Source organism: Bactrocera neohumeralis, chromosome 4, assembly GCF_024586455.1.
Source record: "Bactrocera neohumeralis isolate Rockhampton chromosome 4, APGP_CSIRO_Bneo_wtdbg2-racon-allhic-juicebox.fasta_v2, whole genome shotgun sequence".
NCBI lineage: Eukaryota > Metazoa > Arthropoda > Insecta > Diptera > Tephritidae > Bactrocera > Bactrocera neohumeralis.
In genome coordinates, this window is record NC_065921.1 from 16,821,947 (window position 1) to 16,837,119 (window position 15,173).

At 34.6% G+C, this 15,173-nt stretch overlaps 1 protein-coding gene across 1 annotated transcript; it reads left to right on the forward strand.

Annotated features, from left to right (window-relative positions):
- The first annotated feature begins 198 nt into the window (after positions 1 to 198).
- Positions 199 to 9,246, forward strand: LOC126756105 (probable peroxisomal acyl-coenzyme A oxidase 1). The gene is made up of 8 exons (XM_050468940.1): positions 199 to 496; positions 6,020 to 6,176; positions 6,550 to 6,842; positions 6,907 to 7,312; positions 7,371 to 7,877; positions 7,940 to 8,045; positions 8,615 to 8,767; positions 8,831 to 9,246. Exons 1-8 carry the CDS (start codon positions 370 to 372, stop codon positions 9,089 to 9,091), a joined length of 2,010 nt encoding a protein of 669 aa, XP_050324897.1. The 5' UTR covers positions 199 to 369; the 3' UTR covers positions 9,092 to 9,246.
- The last annotated feature ends 5,927 nt before the right edge of the window (positions 9,247 to 15,173 follow it).

Below are 15,173 nucleotides of genomic sequence, written 5' to 3' on the forward strand. Positions count from 1 at the left end.
CAAATATATAAAATAAAAAGTTTAGGAGACAAGCCGCAACGCTTTGTTCTCAATTCAGCCTCTTCACAGTACACTCGTAAAGCGCCAAAAAACCAAAGAGCATTTTAAGTATCTCCAAATATCGACACAAAATACCAAAGTACACACATATACATATTCAAGTCGTTGAGCAACATCAGGCACAATAAACGATCTCAACGCGGCCAGCTACCGCCAGTCAAACGCTGTTATCCGTTGTAGACTGTTGGAGCTCGATCGCGGCGTGTTTAGTAACTTCTACGTGCGTTTTGTTTGTGATCATTTTAATAAAAATATTCGAAGTTTTGTAGTTGTTTCAAAAAAAGTAGTGCAGCAAAATTTTTTAACAAAATGACCATACCAAAAACTGTTAATCCCGATTTGGCGAATGAACGCAAGAAGGCCACCTTCGATGTGGAGGAATTCACCGCTTTTATTCATGACGGTGAAAGCTTCTTGCAATTGAAAAGATTAGCTGGTGAGTTGCTAGAAAAGTAAACAGCGAGTTCAACGTGCTGTAAATACTATACTAATCATTAGATGAACATATACATACATATATACAAATATGTATAGAGATGCACTTAGTCTAGTATTTGTTGATAGTGTCGGTGCTGTTGCAGCTAATACAATCGTGGCTTGAATTGCAAAAATTATTGTTGTTTTGGTTTGTTTCTCTTCTGCTAAGTGAAGCTCTAATTAATGCAATCTTCTCAAAGTTGTACGAGATTATCCGATATTTTTTTGAAGTAATTTCATGTGATTCGTAAATTATGTTTGACAAGGATCTATAAGAGTGATAACTGGGTCAAATACTACTCACGCTGTGATATAGTATATCGTAATCAGTGGTTAATTGGGGAATATATGTACAACTCTTTTTTACACAATAATAGACCTACTTCCGTAAAGGTCGCAAAAGTATTCATGGACTTTGGTAACATCATTTATTGTTTGTCAGTACTTAGTTAATTGCGAACGGTATTTAGTTTAATACATACCTACATATAATACAAAGATTTGAATTTGTTTTTGTTTTTGTTTCGTTTTTTTTTTTGGGTTTACATATTACAATCAGATAACAGTTTCCTGTTACCTGGCGATTTCTTAAATACTGGCAAGTTTCTTTTTATGAATGACGGTATGTTTTTGTTTAAGAAAGTAACCAATAGATTTATATATAAATGATTATATATAAGTGATCCAAGTAGAGGTACTTTTTTCAACAGAAGTATTTTTTTGAAAGTGTATAAAATGCAGCTTGTGCAAGAACTGAAGCCGCTCGATCTGCCCAAGCGACATCGCTTCGCTCTATGGGTTGAAAAGATCCAAGAAGATCCTATGTTTTCGAGCCAAATTTTGTTCAGCGATAAGGTCCGTTTCTGGGTCAATGAGTATGTAAACAAGCAAGATTCAAGAGCTGCCATTTTATCCAGAAAAAACAACGGTTTGGTATGGTTTGTGTGCGAGTGGAATCATCGGTCCATATTTCTTCGAAAATGATGTCAGTGAGAACGTAACAAACAAAGGCGACCGTTATCACGCCATGACAACCGACTATTTGATGGCTGAAATTGAAGCTGGTAATCTCGGCTTCAACAAGACGGCGCTACTTCCCACACATCGCATCAATTAAAGTATTTTTTGAGAGAACCCTTTGCTGAGTGGATAATTTCACGTTTTGGGCCGGTCGATTGGCCACCAAGATCGTGTAATATTACACCGTTAGAATTTTTCCTGTGGTGATATGTAAAATCTAAAGTCTATGCGAACAATCCCGCTTTATCCCGATTCAGGCCTTGTTCGAAGGTGTCATCGAAAATTGGACTCATCGGATGGACCATCCGAAACGTGGCCGCGGACAACATTTGAAAGAGATAATATTCTTTCGAATGATAATAGACATTCTCCATTAAATTTGAAGTTTCTGTGTTTTTTTTTTTAAGTAGAGAGCCTCGAAATGGATCACCATTTACTATTCGATTAAATTTAAACCGGACAGGTCCATTTAAACTGTGAGCGAAAGCCGAACTGTTAACGATTTTTTTTGAAGAAGTGGATGGACGTCTCACTGGAGGCAAGTTTTTGATGACTTTACGGCCTTCACTGAATGCTTGGTGGTACTATAAGACTAGTGTTTGTGATAAAGTAGATTCCACAAAACACCTCTGCAACATTTTCAATGCTTTAGCAGCCATGATTCCCTTGGAAACACAAAATTTCAAGCTAACTCGTTGTTAAATCTTTTTCCATAGGAAATAATGACAGATAAAATTTTCGCATCTAACACCAATAACTAACAAACACACGCTAAGTGACATAGGGGCAAAAGATTGTATCAAACTAGGTACAAATCTTTATGGATTCGGTTTAAATGAACCAGTTCCGGATCAAATTTTATAACATGGTATATACGTTGGCTGTCATTCATAAGAGAGATGCATATAAGTATGGGACAAGTGCTCTAAGTTCTCACAACTCTCACGAATTCTAATTTCTGCTCAAAGACTTAACTGTTAAGTGCTCTAAGTTTCTTCTAATTGGGCTGGACTCTGTGTACTATATAGTTAAATGAATTTAGAAAAACAGCCAAGAAAAAGAGCGCTTTGTAATCACGGATTCATTACTGAAAATGTAATCATATTTCTGCGTTCGTTTCTTTTTTGTTTACACACAAATCTGCACTCTGTGCTTAGCCTTCTGATACATTTCAAAAAAATAAGTAATTAGTAAGTGCTTTGGCAATATTGAGCTTTGAGACTTTACATTGTCTGTATAAAGTTTTTATTGCGCTGACTTTGTAACTCATCTCGTGCTATATTAAAATAATTAACTTTTAAAATTTAAGTTGCTTACTTCTGTTAATAAAGTAGCGAAATGTTGTTAATTTATGGCAGTTAAATCAAATTGATATCACATACAGGGTTTTCCAATAAGAGTGATGTGTTTCTTCTCACTAATTGTCAAGGAAATTCAAATGTTTTTTTATTGAAAGAGAAGTACAATAGATACAATTAAGTGCTGAATATAATATCATGCAAATGGCCTACTCGACTTGTTTTACAGGAACGAATTCCATGAGCGATTTTCACACGAAATCAAGTCGTATGTCATGAATAGCGCGTTCAATATTGACCTCTAAAGCTTGAAGAGAAGAGCAGACTTACTGCCAAAGTCAAATCACTTAAAATAACCGAACAAGAAGTAGTCTAATGGTGTTAAATCACAACTTCTTGGCGGTCATTCAATGTTACAATTTCTTGAAATAATCGAATCTCAAACTTTTCTCGCAATGATTCGGTTGTTGCACGTGCTGTGTGGCACGTAGCACTGACTTGTTGGAACTAGATGTTGTCAAGATCAACTGCTTCCAATTGCGGTCATAAAAAGTTGTTCATCATCGGTCTATACCGCTCTCCTTTGACAGTCACGGCGTCACCAGCTTCATTTCGAAAGCAGTACGGGCCGATGATTCCACCAGCACAAAAACCACACCAAACTATCAATTTAGATGAATGTAATGGTTGTGCATGAATAATTTGTGGATTTTCTTTGCACCAGAAACGACGGTTTTTTTAATTAAACGCACCCCTTGGATGATAGTGAGCCTCATCGAAGAAGATGATTTTCTTAAAAAACTCGTTATCATTTTCAAGCTGTTCCAAGGCAAAATCAGCAAATTCACGGCGTTTACGTTCCTCCAAAGGCTCCAGTTCTTGAGTGAGAATACTTTTATATGGATGCAAGGAAAAATCTTCTCTCAAGATTCCACAGATTGCAGTTGGAGACATTCCCAATTCAAACAACGTCTTGGAAACGACAAATTGCGGTCCTCAGCAACAGGCCCAAAGGCACTTAGAAACCATATCATCCCTATTGGAAAACCCGGTAGTGAAATGTTGAGAACAGAAAAAGAGTTTGAACATGAAAAGAATGTATTTGGGAGCAATAGTGTATATGTCAACTCCAAATTTCAGCTGTTTTACGTATGAGACTACCATTACTAAAATATACATATATGCGCTTACACCTGGATATTTAGATTTTCATGGTTAAGCTATTGAACTCTTAACCTTTACTTAAAAAGTTCTAGATACGAGGTAAATATTTACATACACATGTATGCCACGCGTAAATATCCATATCTATGTATGTATGTATATACGCGGTTTGGCAAAAGTCAACAACTCAAACTTCAATTACCAAAACAAAAAAAAAATATAGTATATCGTCACCTGAAATGCAAAATAACGTAACAACATTTTCGGAAATTTACAGTGGCGTGAATGAATCTCGAAATAAAATGGAACATGAGTTAAACAAAATTTTAATATTGGTTAAAACTAGTTTATATTTGATCGGAGAACCAGAAAATGTTGAACATATGTAATATTATGTAAGTAATTTGAAGTAGTGAAGCGTAATCTATAAAACATTCAATTTCGAATTTTTTGATGATACGTTATTTTGCATTTCAGGTGACGATATATAAAATTAATTAAGAAATTCTTTCGAGCCTACAATACAAACAAGTACGTATGTATGTAAGTATATAAAAAATGCTAGTCATGCAATTACATAAGCGTCGAAACACGGCTTTGTGCCATTTATTCCGAAATTTAAATGAGGCTGGGCATTTGTTTTGATGATTTGCTTTCTTATTCCACATTTTTGCTAGCATTAAATCATTACATTAATTCAACTAAAGCTTGTTGTTGTTATATGTAAACGTACTGCTGTGTTAAAAATGTAAGGCTAAGGGAATTCGTAATGCCTCACACCACGAAAATTAAGGGAACGTGAGCTTGAAGTTTGATTGACCTTGCATGGGTTTTGCGGTCTTGCTTACACTTTTGTACGCCATTCGCTTGATTGTTTGCTGGTTTAAGTCTCGTCTCCAGTAACGATCCTGATGATAGTCAGACAGCGAAATTTCACACACATCAATCCCCCCACATAGCGGGAGAGAAAGAAAGAGCAAGAGAAATTCTTCCTCTTGAATGATGTCAAAACAAAATTGTATTGATCAAATCGTATTATACGAAAATTAGATATCAGCCGTCATTTTTGTATCTCGAAGAGTTTGAATTGCTGTCATGGAAAGGAACTAATAGCTTCGAAGATCTCTTCTAAACCAATCGAAATGAGGTTATAGATATTATCAACTTGAAGATCAGACAGATGAATCTTCGACAAAAGCTTTCTTATAACAAAATAACCTTTAGAGGTGTGGCTTTGTCGACTGAGTTCAGAATATGCACCCAATAATTCAACGAAATAATTCGGAAATTGACAATATTTGCTAAATCGCCTTTAAGTACGATTTTTGGTTCATTTTGGTTCAACAAGACGGTTCCACTTCTCACAAATCGCATCAACCAATTGATTTATTGAGCTAACACTTCGGTGAGCAGATAATTTCACGTTTTGGGCCAGGCGATTAAGCATCAAGATCGTGTAATATCACAGCGTTAGACTTTTTTCTGTGGGTATATGTAAAGTATAAAGTCTATGCGGACAATCCGTTTCGATTCAGGCCTTGGAGCAAAACATACGCGTGTCATTCGTCAGTCGAAATACTCGAACGAACCATTGGTATACACGGATGAACCGTCTGAGAGGTAGCCGCAGCCAACCTTTGATAGAGATAATATTCAAAAAATAAATATCGGAGCATGTTCTTTTGAATGATAATAAATTTGAAGCTTCTGTGTTTTTACTTTTAAAAAGTAGGGAACCTCGAAATGGATCACACTCCATATTGAATGTATAATCTTGAATGAAACCTCATTTCAGCAATGCAATCTCGAAGATTTTATTATTTTCGGCTTCATGTGAGTAAAAACTTCGAAAAATTTGTAAATATCTCCGAAAATATGTAGAACCTGGTGATTAATTGCAATGACAACCCGATTTTTAAGTACAATTCGTGCCGAGATATCGACAAACTCGTTGAATAGAGTAATAATTTTTATTTTATTAAACCATTCTTTCTTTGCAGAAGAGGAACTATTTTCTGACTTACCCGACCCTGTCGAATTGGATTATCTATCATACGAAGATTACTACAATCGTACAGTTGAGCAATGCGTAAACGCAATTACTAAAGTAAGAGCTATGCAAGAGCGCGTGAATCCCGGCGGCTTAGAAGTTTATCAGTAAGTAAAAATGTTACCTAAGTTAAGTACCCGAAACACTAACGAAAACTGTACGAAAAGAGCATGTAAGATTTGTCTGGATAATGGGTATACTTGGAATGGGTCAAAAAGAAGCATGGCTCATTTAAGAGAAGCCACAAGGGTCTGCTGCCCTTCTGCAAGAACTTTAAAATGCTCAATTTCAAATAAATAAAAATTCCATTAAAGAAAAAATTTTCTGATCCAAGCTTTGGAAAATCTTTTGCTTTTATGAGCTGAACATTCTTGTGAGCTATATACATATATAATGTTCTAAATTTAGAAACACTTTCTTAAACCACACAGCCTCGTTATAAATATATGTAATTTTGTGTATCTCAATATATTTCAAAAGCACTCTCATGACTGGACCAATGGGTACGACTCTGATGCCCGGCGGTACTCCGATGGGTGTGCACTTTCTTATGTTCACACGTGCGCTTAAAAATCAGGGTACACCCGAACAGTATGAGAAATTCGGTCGTCGAGCAGACAATTGCGAGATTTTGGGTACTTACGTACAAACGGAGCTTGGTCACGGTACCTATCTGCGGGGATTGGAAACGCGCGCTGATTACGATCGCCAAACCGATGAATTCGTGCTGAACACACCAAAGCTGACCTCGTACAAATGGTGGCCCGGTGGTTGTGAGTATTAAAGAGCCTTTTCTCAAGTCCAAGCATACTTACCGCAAACTTGCCATTACACCAGTGGGTAACACCGTCAACCATTGCATTGTGGTGGCACAGCTCTACATCGATGACGAACCAATGGGTTTGCAGTTATTTTTCTTGCAGGTGCGCGATGAGCAAACACACAAGGCACTGCCGGGCATTGATATCGGCGATATTGGCAAAAAGATCGGTTTGCAGGCCGTGAATAACGGCTATTTGGGTTTGACTAACGTGCGTATACCACGCACAAATATGCTGATGAAGAATGCCAAAGTCCTGCCGGATGGCACTTTCGTTAAGTCTCCAGTCTCACAGTTGGCCTACTTTCCCATGGTGTTTGTACGTTGTATGATTGTGTTGGTCAATAGCGGTTTTCATGCAATGGCGGCGACCATAGCGACACGCTACTCGGCTGTGCGTCGTCAGAGTCCCATTAAACCGAAGTAAGTGACTCTAACATACTATTTTAACTTTACTAAACCTTAACCTCTTTACTAACAGCGAACCGGAACCGCAAGTGCTGGATCACATAACGCAACAGATGAAAATTGTGCCGGAGATTGTTACAGCCATTGCGTATCGTTTGGCCGGTGTCAAGCTCAATAAAATGTACGAAGAAACCGCTTTGGCTGTCGGTCTCAGTGATTATTCGCGCCTACCGGAGCTACATGCCTTGGCCTGCACCTTGAAAGCGTCTTGCACGTACGACTCAACTTTTGGCATTGAACGCTTGCGACTCGCCTGCGGCGGTCATGGTTACTTGGCCTCGGCCAATTTTGGAAACATCTTCACTTGGGCCACAGCGGCTTGCACCTACGAGGGTGAGAATTCGGTGTTGTATCTACAAGTTGGTAAGATTTTGTTGAAAACCTGGGGCGATATGTTGAGTGCGAAGCCGCTGATGCCTACCATGGCATATTTGGGTGTGTGCGCCAGTTGGCATGAGTTTCCGGAATGGACTGGCGATTGGCAGTGCTTGGTGCAGGCTCTGCAGTATGCGGCCACGAAGTAAGCTTATTATGTTATTTTCTTTAGTTGCTATATCTCTTAATGTTATGTTGTTATCTTAGCAAGACACTCATCGCTAGTAAAAGTTATACCAGACGCTTGGAGAGTGGCTTGTCGCCACCGGATGCGTTCAACGTGACTGGCATAGAGCTGACTCAAGCGGCTGAGGTAGGTTAAAATTGGCTTAAGGCTGACTAAAATCACTTTAAATTGACTATTTGCTATTTCATGCTTGTGATTTCATTTAGTTGATGTGATCGGACTTCAAATGATGTGTTATTTTTAATATAATTTAAATCATTTGATCACAAAAGATTTTATAATAGAAATTGTAACTTCACTTAATTCTTTGTATTTTTTATAACACTTTTTATCATTTTTTAAAATTTTACTACATATTTTTAGATCACATCACGTGATCACGCCACATGATTTCAAACCATAAGACATCACGTCACACTCCTTTTTTACATAATATTTATGTTGTTACCTAAATTTATTTTATTTTAATTCACATCAAATCGGTTCTTCATATTCCATCACATCCTCCGCATGATCCTACTGACGTGACATTACATCACATCTTTCATTTTCAATGTCATAATACAATTTTCATTTATAAATACTATTTTTATGCAATCAATCACTCGTGCTTTTCATCACATCACATGACATCATCTGACATCACATCATTGCTTATATTTGCTAATCACATACTTTTTACTACTTTTTCCCAGCTTCATGGGCGCGCCTTCGTGGCCAACAATTTCTTTGAAGAAGTTACCCAAAATCGTGAAAACCGTTCCGCATCACTGAATAATTTGTTGGAGCAGCTGCTCGAACTCTATCTGGTGCATACGGTTCAACGGCATATGGCTGACATTTTGCGGGTTATTATTATCACTTATTATTGACTTTCAAATCATTACTTATTTCTTCTTTAATATTTACAGTTCATTCATTTGACCGACGATCATTTGACCTCACTGCAGGATCGCCTCGAAACGGTGCTCGCTGAGCTGCGCCCGAATCTCGTTGCCATTTGTGATGGTTTCGATTTTCATGATAAAGTTTTGAGTTCCGTTTTAGGTTGCTATGATGGCAACGTCTACGAACGTATCTTCGAGGCTGCTAAGAAGAGTCCACTAAACCAGAAAGACGTGCCGGCGTCATTTGCGCAACATTTAAAGCCGTTCATGAAATCGAATTTATAAAAAACTGGTACTTGAAACAGGGGAGGGAAATGAGTTTAGGTGGTACGTGGGTTAAAATGGGTGCTATTTGGTGTGGTGAATTAATTTTAGAACTATATGTTTGTACCATTTTGTTATTAAATATCTAAGAAAAAATAAAAGAATTAGACAATAAAGTTCTATATTACTATTTATAAAATATTGTTTTAGCAAAGACACACACCTTGTGTGAGGACGTAGTATTTTTGAGAGTTGGGCAAACTTATCGGTTTGTGTTGAACTTTCACTTCACTTTTGGTTGAACCTTTAGCTTAAGGGGTTATATACGATGGGAAGGTCGAAAAAATGTGATATGTCGATTTAGCTATGACCTCAGTCTGTATATATATTGTATATAGTCCCTAATCCCTCAGTTTTTGAGATATCGATTTTAAACTTTGCACAAGTGTATTTCTTCCCTAAAACTGCTCATTTGTTGGAATCGTTGATACTGGATATAGCTGTAATGAAAGCTGATCGATCGAAATGAAGTTCTTGTATGGAAAACTTTTTTACGTGAGAAGATATGTTTAAGCAATTCGGCATGGACTAGTATTACCAAAAACGTCGTTACAATCTTCGAAAATATTTTTTAGATCGGATGACTATAGCATATAGCTGTCATGCCAACTGTACGATCCTATCAAATAACCTTTCGAGGGATATTGAGATAGTCAATGAGAATCAAGAGTTCCCACGACAACGTCCAGTACCGTGAGTGTTTACCGTGAGTACCTGTTGACGACAGCCTTACCCCATGGCGTTCAAGAGCAAAAGCGAATCAAATCAATCCGTTGATCAGCACCCAGTAAATGCCAGGCATTTTCAGTTCCAGCAGGCAGTGTGGAATGGACATGCCAACCACCTTGGTAGGGTTCCACGCTTACCTAAAACCTCTGCCGTGCTTTGGGTCCGGCATCCGGTTACAATGCAATTCCACATTCAACTGACAAAGTGTCAGTTCTTCCTACATTTGGGTTTTTAGCACAACCACCACGATACTCCCCGAGGGGCTAGTTCGCATGAGAAGGTGGGATCTAACTACAAGTGCTCCTGCTCCCCGTGATACCAGAATTAAGTCTCCAGTCGGACCGCTTAGCCGAAACTACTATCAGTTGAGCTTCCATACTGGTGACCAGGGGTTGGCACCGTTACGCACATTACACGCACATAGCATTGACATAAGCGGGTAACCCTAATTCCCAGTTAGACGCTTTCGCCACCTAAATAGTTCACACGCAAACGAACCTAACTGTCCGGCATTCCGACTAGTGGATATCACATCGCTAATATCTAAACGTCCATCAATCCAATAATCCTTATACCACCCTGAACCCTAATGTCCATTGGGCATACTGCAATTACATGCACCTAGTCCTAGACCCGGATCCCACAAAAGTACCCAGACCTATCAGATAGGGATTTCTGATTAAAAAATGCATTCAGAGGCCTATGCAAAAAGCAAAAACTCAGACAGAATCTGAAGTTGAGGGTAAACAAACTTAACGTCTCGAATGTAATCGTAAGTCACTCGATCGTAAGGAATATTGTCCCAACAGTCTTGCCACCTACATCTAACCATATCATCTAGAAGCTCCTGCTCCTTAGATATCACTCCTTCTCCACATCTTCATCGAAAATCCAGGCATTCCGCAGCAATGACAAGGCTTGAGTGGCTTGAGTCTTCTTATCCTGAAAGACGGTCACGCTGCACCTAACAAAACCTGCATAGCAGCCGTTGCGATACAGGCAAACCGGCAAGCATTAAAGAACGCTGCATGGAGAAGAGTTTTTGGCAACTCAAAACTGTCACGGCTTCTTCCCGCCATGCAGCGGCTCCATAAGTGGCACAGGCGACAAACCAGCCACGATATTTGATTTGCGTCACATATCTGATGCTGACCTCGTTCACCCGGACAAGCGGTGAACGAACCGGCGCCAATCTGGCCTTAAGCAGCATTGTTGCAGTTTTTTACATATTTTTTTTCGACAAGTCCACCCCACAGCTAATCCCCAAGTAAGTTCCCCGGCCAGTTGGGTAAGTAACAGGAACAAATTCGAATTTTATCCGGTCAGAGACGTGTTCCAATCTTCTTCAAGAATGTTTTTTGTCGCTACAACAGAGTATAACTCTTAATATACACTCTTTCTCTCTTATCGCTATCTCTTTCTCCCCCTTTCCCTATAAGCCATTGTTAAATAAGAACACTTTGTATTTTTTGTTACAGTTTTTCCATTTTATTAATGAAATTATTCTTCTTTACGCCTTTACTGTTTTCAAGTTTATCATAATCTTTGTTGTTGTTGTTATTATTATTATAATTCTTATTACTTTTACTGTTATACTTAATTTGTTGCAAATGAAAAACCAATTTCTCTCAGTACATTTAGCATTACAAACTATGAAACTAGAAAACGCTTAAAAGTGAAAGCAAAAACAAAAAATCTGTGTGTACCCATAGTTCAATGCATAAACATATGTATGTATGTATATTTTGAGAAGAAAATTAAATCGTAAATTCATGTATTATTATTAAACTAAAAAATCATAATTGGAAAGACAAATTTGTAAAGAAAATTGTAAATTAGTTGCTAGTTATACATATACATATATAAAGTTTTACATACATGTATATACATATATATGCTTGTATACAATATATGTTACGATTTCGTAAGTAAATATGTTTCACAATTTAATAATATTTCATTTTTCTTGTTGTAAGAAGAAGAGCAGCTTGTAGATTTTTTCCATCTCGTGTGTGTGTATTGTATGCGTGTGTGTGTGTTTGGTAAAGGAAAATTCTTATCTTTGCGCGACTGAATTTCGTTACACAATTTACAATGTACATATTTATGTATATATTTCGGTATGTATGTATGTAATTATACAAGCATGTCGTATGAATTATGTAATTATAAGTATGCGTGTGTGTGTGTATGTGTATAAACATATGCAAATTGCGGTTGTTATGCGTTCGAAGAGGACACTTTTCTAACTGTTTACATTTAATTATTATTTTTTGCTTCTTTTACAGTTATATTTTTTTGCTTCAATTATTTTGCTTACATAATAAATTTTTTTAATTTTTTTGCTACTAATTATATGTATATGTGTATATAATTTTTATATTAAACTTCACGCTAGCGCTAAACACAAAATCTTTATGCATAATTCACGATTTTTTTTACAGTGTATGCAGTTGTAAAGTGAAGATGTTAGGCTTAGTGGCGTGTTTATTGTTGTTGTTGCTATTGTTTTTCGAGCTCGCAGTTGAGTAGCTTGTTTGCTATGGCATAAAGCTGGTTTTGGCTAAATCATTTTTAATTTAAACATTTTAAATTATTTTAATTCAGCAAAATTATTTTTTTCAGTGCAAAAAAGTTTTTCTTTTTTGTGTGAAAAACTTAAATGTTGCTTATGACTTTATTTCATTTCTGCTTTTTTGCTGTTTTCTAGAAATTATTGCTTAATTTAAATATGTATGTTTGTATGTTTGTTTGTAAAATGTCAAACTGGCGTACCGATATGTATGTATTTAATTAAGTAAGTATGTTTTCAATATTGCAATTTAAATATAAACACTTTCGTAGGATTTCCGCACTTTCGGTTGCGTAATTGATTGACTTTGCTGGTGTTCAAATGCAGTTTCAGTTGCGACAAATGTTTTTCGGCATTTTTAGGTTTTTAGACGCACGAAAGCTTACGAAGTCAGCGGCAGTTTACAGTTATTAGTTTTTTTAATTTTCCGCGTGTCAAATTTTCATTATTTTTGTTTTTGTTAACTGCTTTGATGCATTGTGATTGCCTTTTTATATTTTATTTCGAGTTAAGCAATTAGAATAGACACTTAACGGTTTAATAATTAAAGGCTTTTGCATGAAAAATATTTTGATTCGTTTGCTAGTTAAATTAAGAGAAAACTAGTTGCAAAAATATGTATATGTGTGAGAGTGTGGGTATTGCAAAGTAAAGGCAGCTATGTTGATTGAAAAAAATAAAGGGAAACATTTTTTTGATTTTTTTATTAATAAATGAAATAAATAAAGATTTCTTAATATTTTAATAAATGGAAAATTAAAAAAACAAAAATATAAAAGAATATTTTTTGAAGATTTTTAATAAAAAAATATTTAAAATAAATAAACAATAATAAATTACAAAATAAATAAAAAAATAAAAATTACTAAAAAATAGTTTTCAAAAAATTCTAGAACTAAAAAAACTAATTTCAAAAATTAAATTTGCAGTTAAACTTGAAAATTAATATACTAGCACGACAATAAAAAATAAAAATAAATGTTGAGAAATGTTGAAAAAAATAAGAATTGACGTTTTTAAAGTATTGAGAAATTTTGAAAAATTAAGAAATGACGTTTTTGAAATACTGAGAAATTTTGAAAAATTAAGAAATGATGTATTTGAAGTATTGAAAAATTTTGAACAAATAAAGAAAGGTGTTTTGAAATACTGAAAATTTTTGAAAAATTAAGAAATGATTTGTTTGAAATATTGAGAAACTTTGGAAAATTCAGAAATTGCATTCTTGAATTATTGAAAAATTAAGAAATGACGTTTTTGAAATACTGAGAAATTTTGAAAAATTAAAAAGTTAAGTTTTTGAAATACTGAAAAATTTTTTAAAAACAAGATATTGCGCTTTTTAAATATTGAAAATTTTTGAATTTATAAATAAATGTGTTTTTAAAATTTTAAAAATTAAAAAAAAAATTGAAATTGCGATTTTGAAATTTTGAAAAATTTCCAAACCGTAAGGAAAGGTTTTTATGGGGAAAAAATTAAATTTTTGCAAAGTAACTGAATATAAATGCGAAATCTATACAACTTGGTTTAAAAATATATTTTTCGAAATATTATTATAATATTTTTTGTTTTTTGAAAATCTGACTAAATGAGAATATAAATCAGCCTAATGAAAGGACAATTTTTATTTGTGTTTTCAAAATAAAAAAAATCAACTTAATTATAAATTAATTTATTATTAATTAGTAATAATTACATTAATTAAATATACTTTTCTGAAACAACTGTAGTTTTTAATTAATATACATTTTTAATTATTATAGTTAAATGCATGTAGGTACTTGAAAAACAAAAAAAAAAAAATAGAAGGCATACAAATTTTATTAAACGAGCACTTGATATTAACTGTTTAAAGTTGAAGCAAATAACTAAACTATTTCAGCTGTTAACGCAGTTTTTCTCTTGATTTTAATATTTTGCTCATTACGTGTATTAATATAAAAAAAACAGAGGTATTTTTAAGAATAACAACTATTTTGTTTGAAGCTGATAAATATAATAACATTAACAGAATAATGAATTCTTATTTTAATAAAAAAATTAAAAAACAAAAATTAATTACAATTTTTTCAAGTAAAAATTTCAAGCAACGAAAATATGCAGTATAACTTTAGCTATATAATATTTTTATGAAGCACAATGCATTGAATCGGAAGCAAGTAAATTTGTTTCAATAAAAAAAATTGTGTTAATTTTTATAAACTACATTATTATTAAAAAAAAATTAAGCTATAATAATGTTTGCCATTTTTTATGCAATATTAGCATGAAGCTGCAATCAAACTTAACTGGGTTCTTCAATAATATTTCTTTTATCAATATTTTTTTCCAATTTTTCACATGGCAACTCTATCTCTTATAAATCTCGCTCAACTGCATGAAAGTATCTTCAACTCAGCTATTTTCGGCTTCAATAATAATGATTATCTCAACTCTGCTCTTCTTTTTATCCACGAACACTGCATTTAATTGTAACTATTTTTATTATTGCAGAAATTAAGTTCATTTACTAACAAAAAATGATGGTAAGATGCATAATAATCGTAATATTGTATAAAAGTTAATAGAAAAATCCTTAAATAGCGAACTATTTAGTTAATCGTAATTGTTGTTAATATATAGCATATTTAATAATCATAAATTTAAGAGTAAATAGTAATAGAGAAAATATTCGTTCATAATTTTTTAGTTCTTTACACTAGTTTTGCTCATTTATGCTTATTTATAGGTTATGTTTTG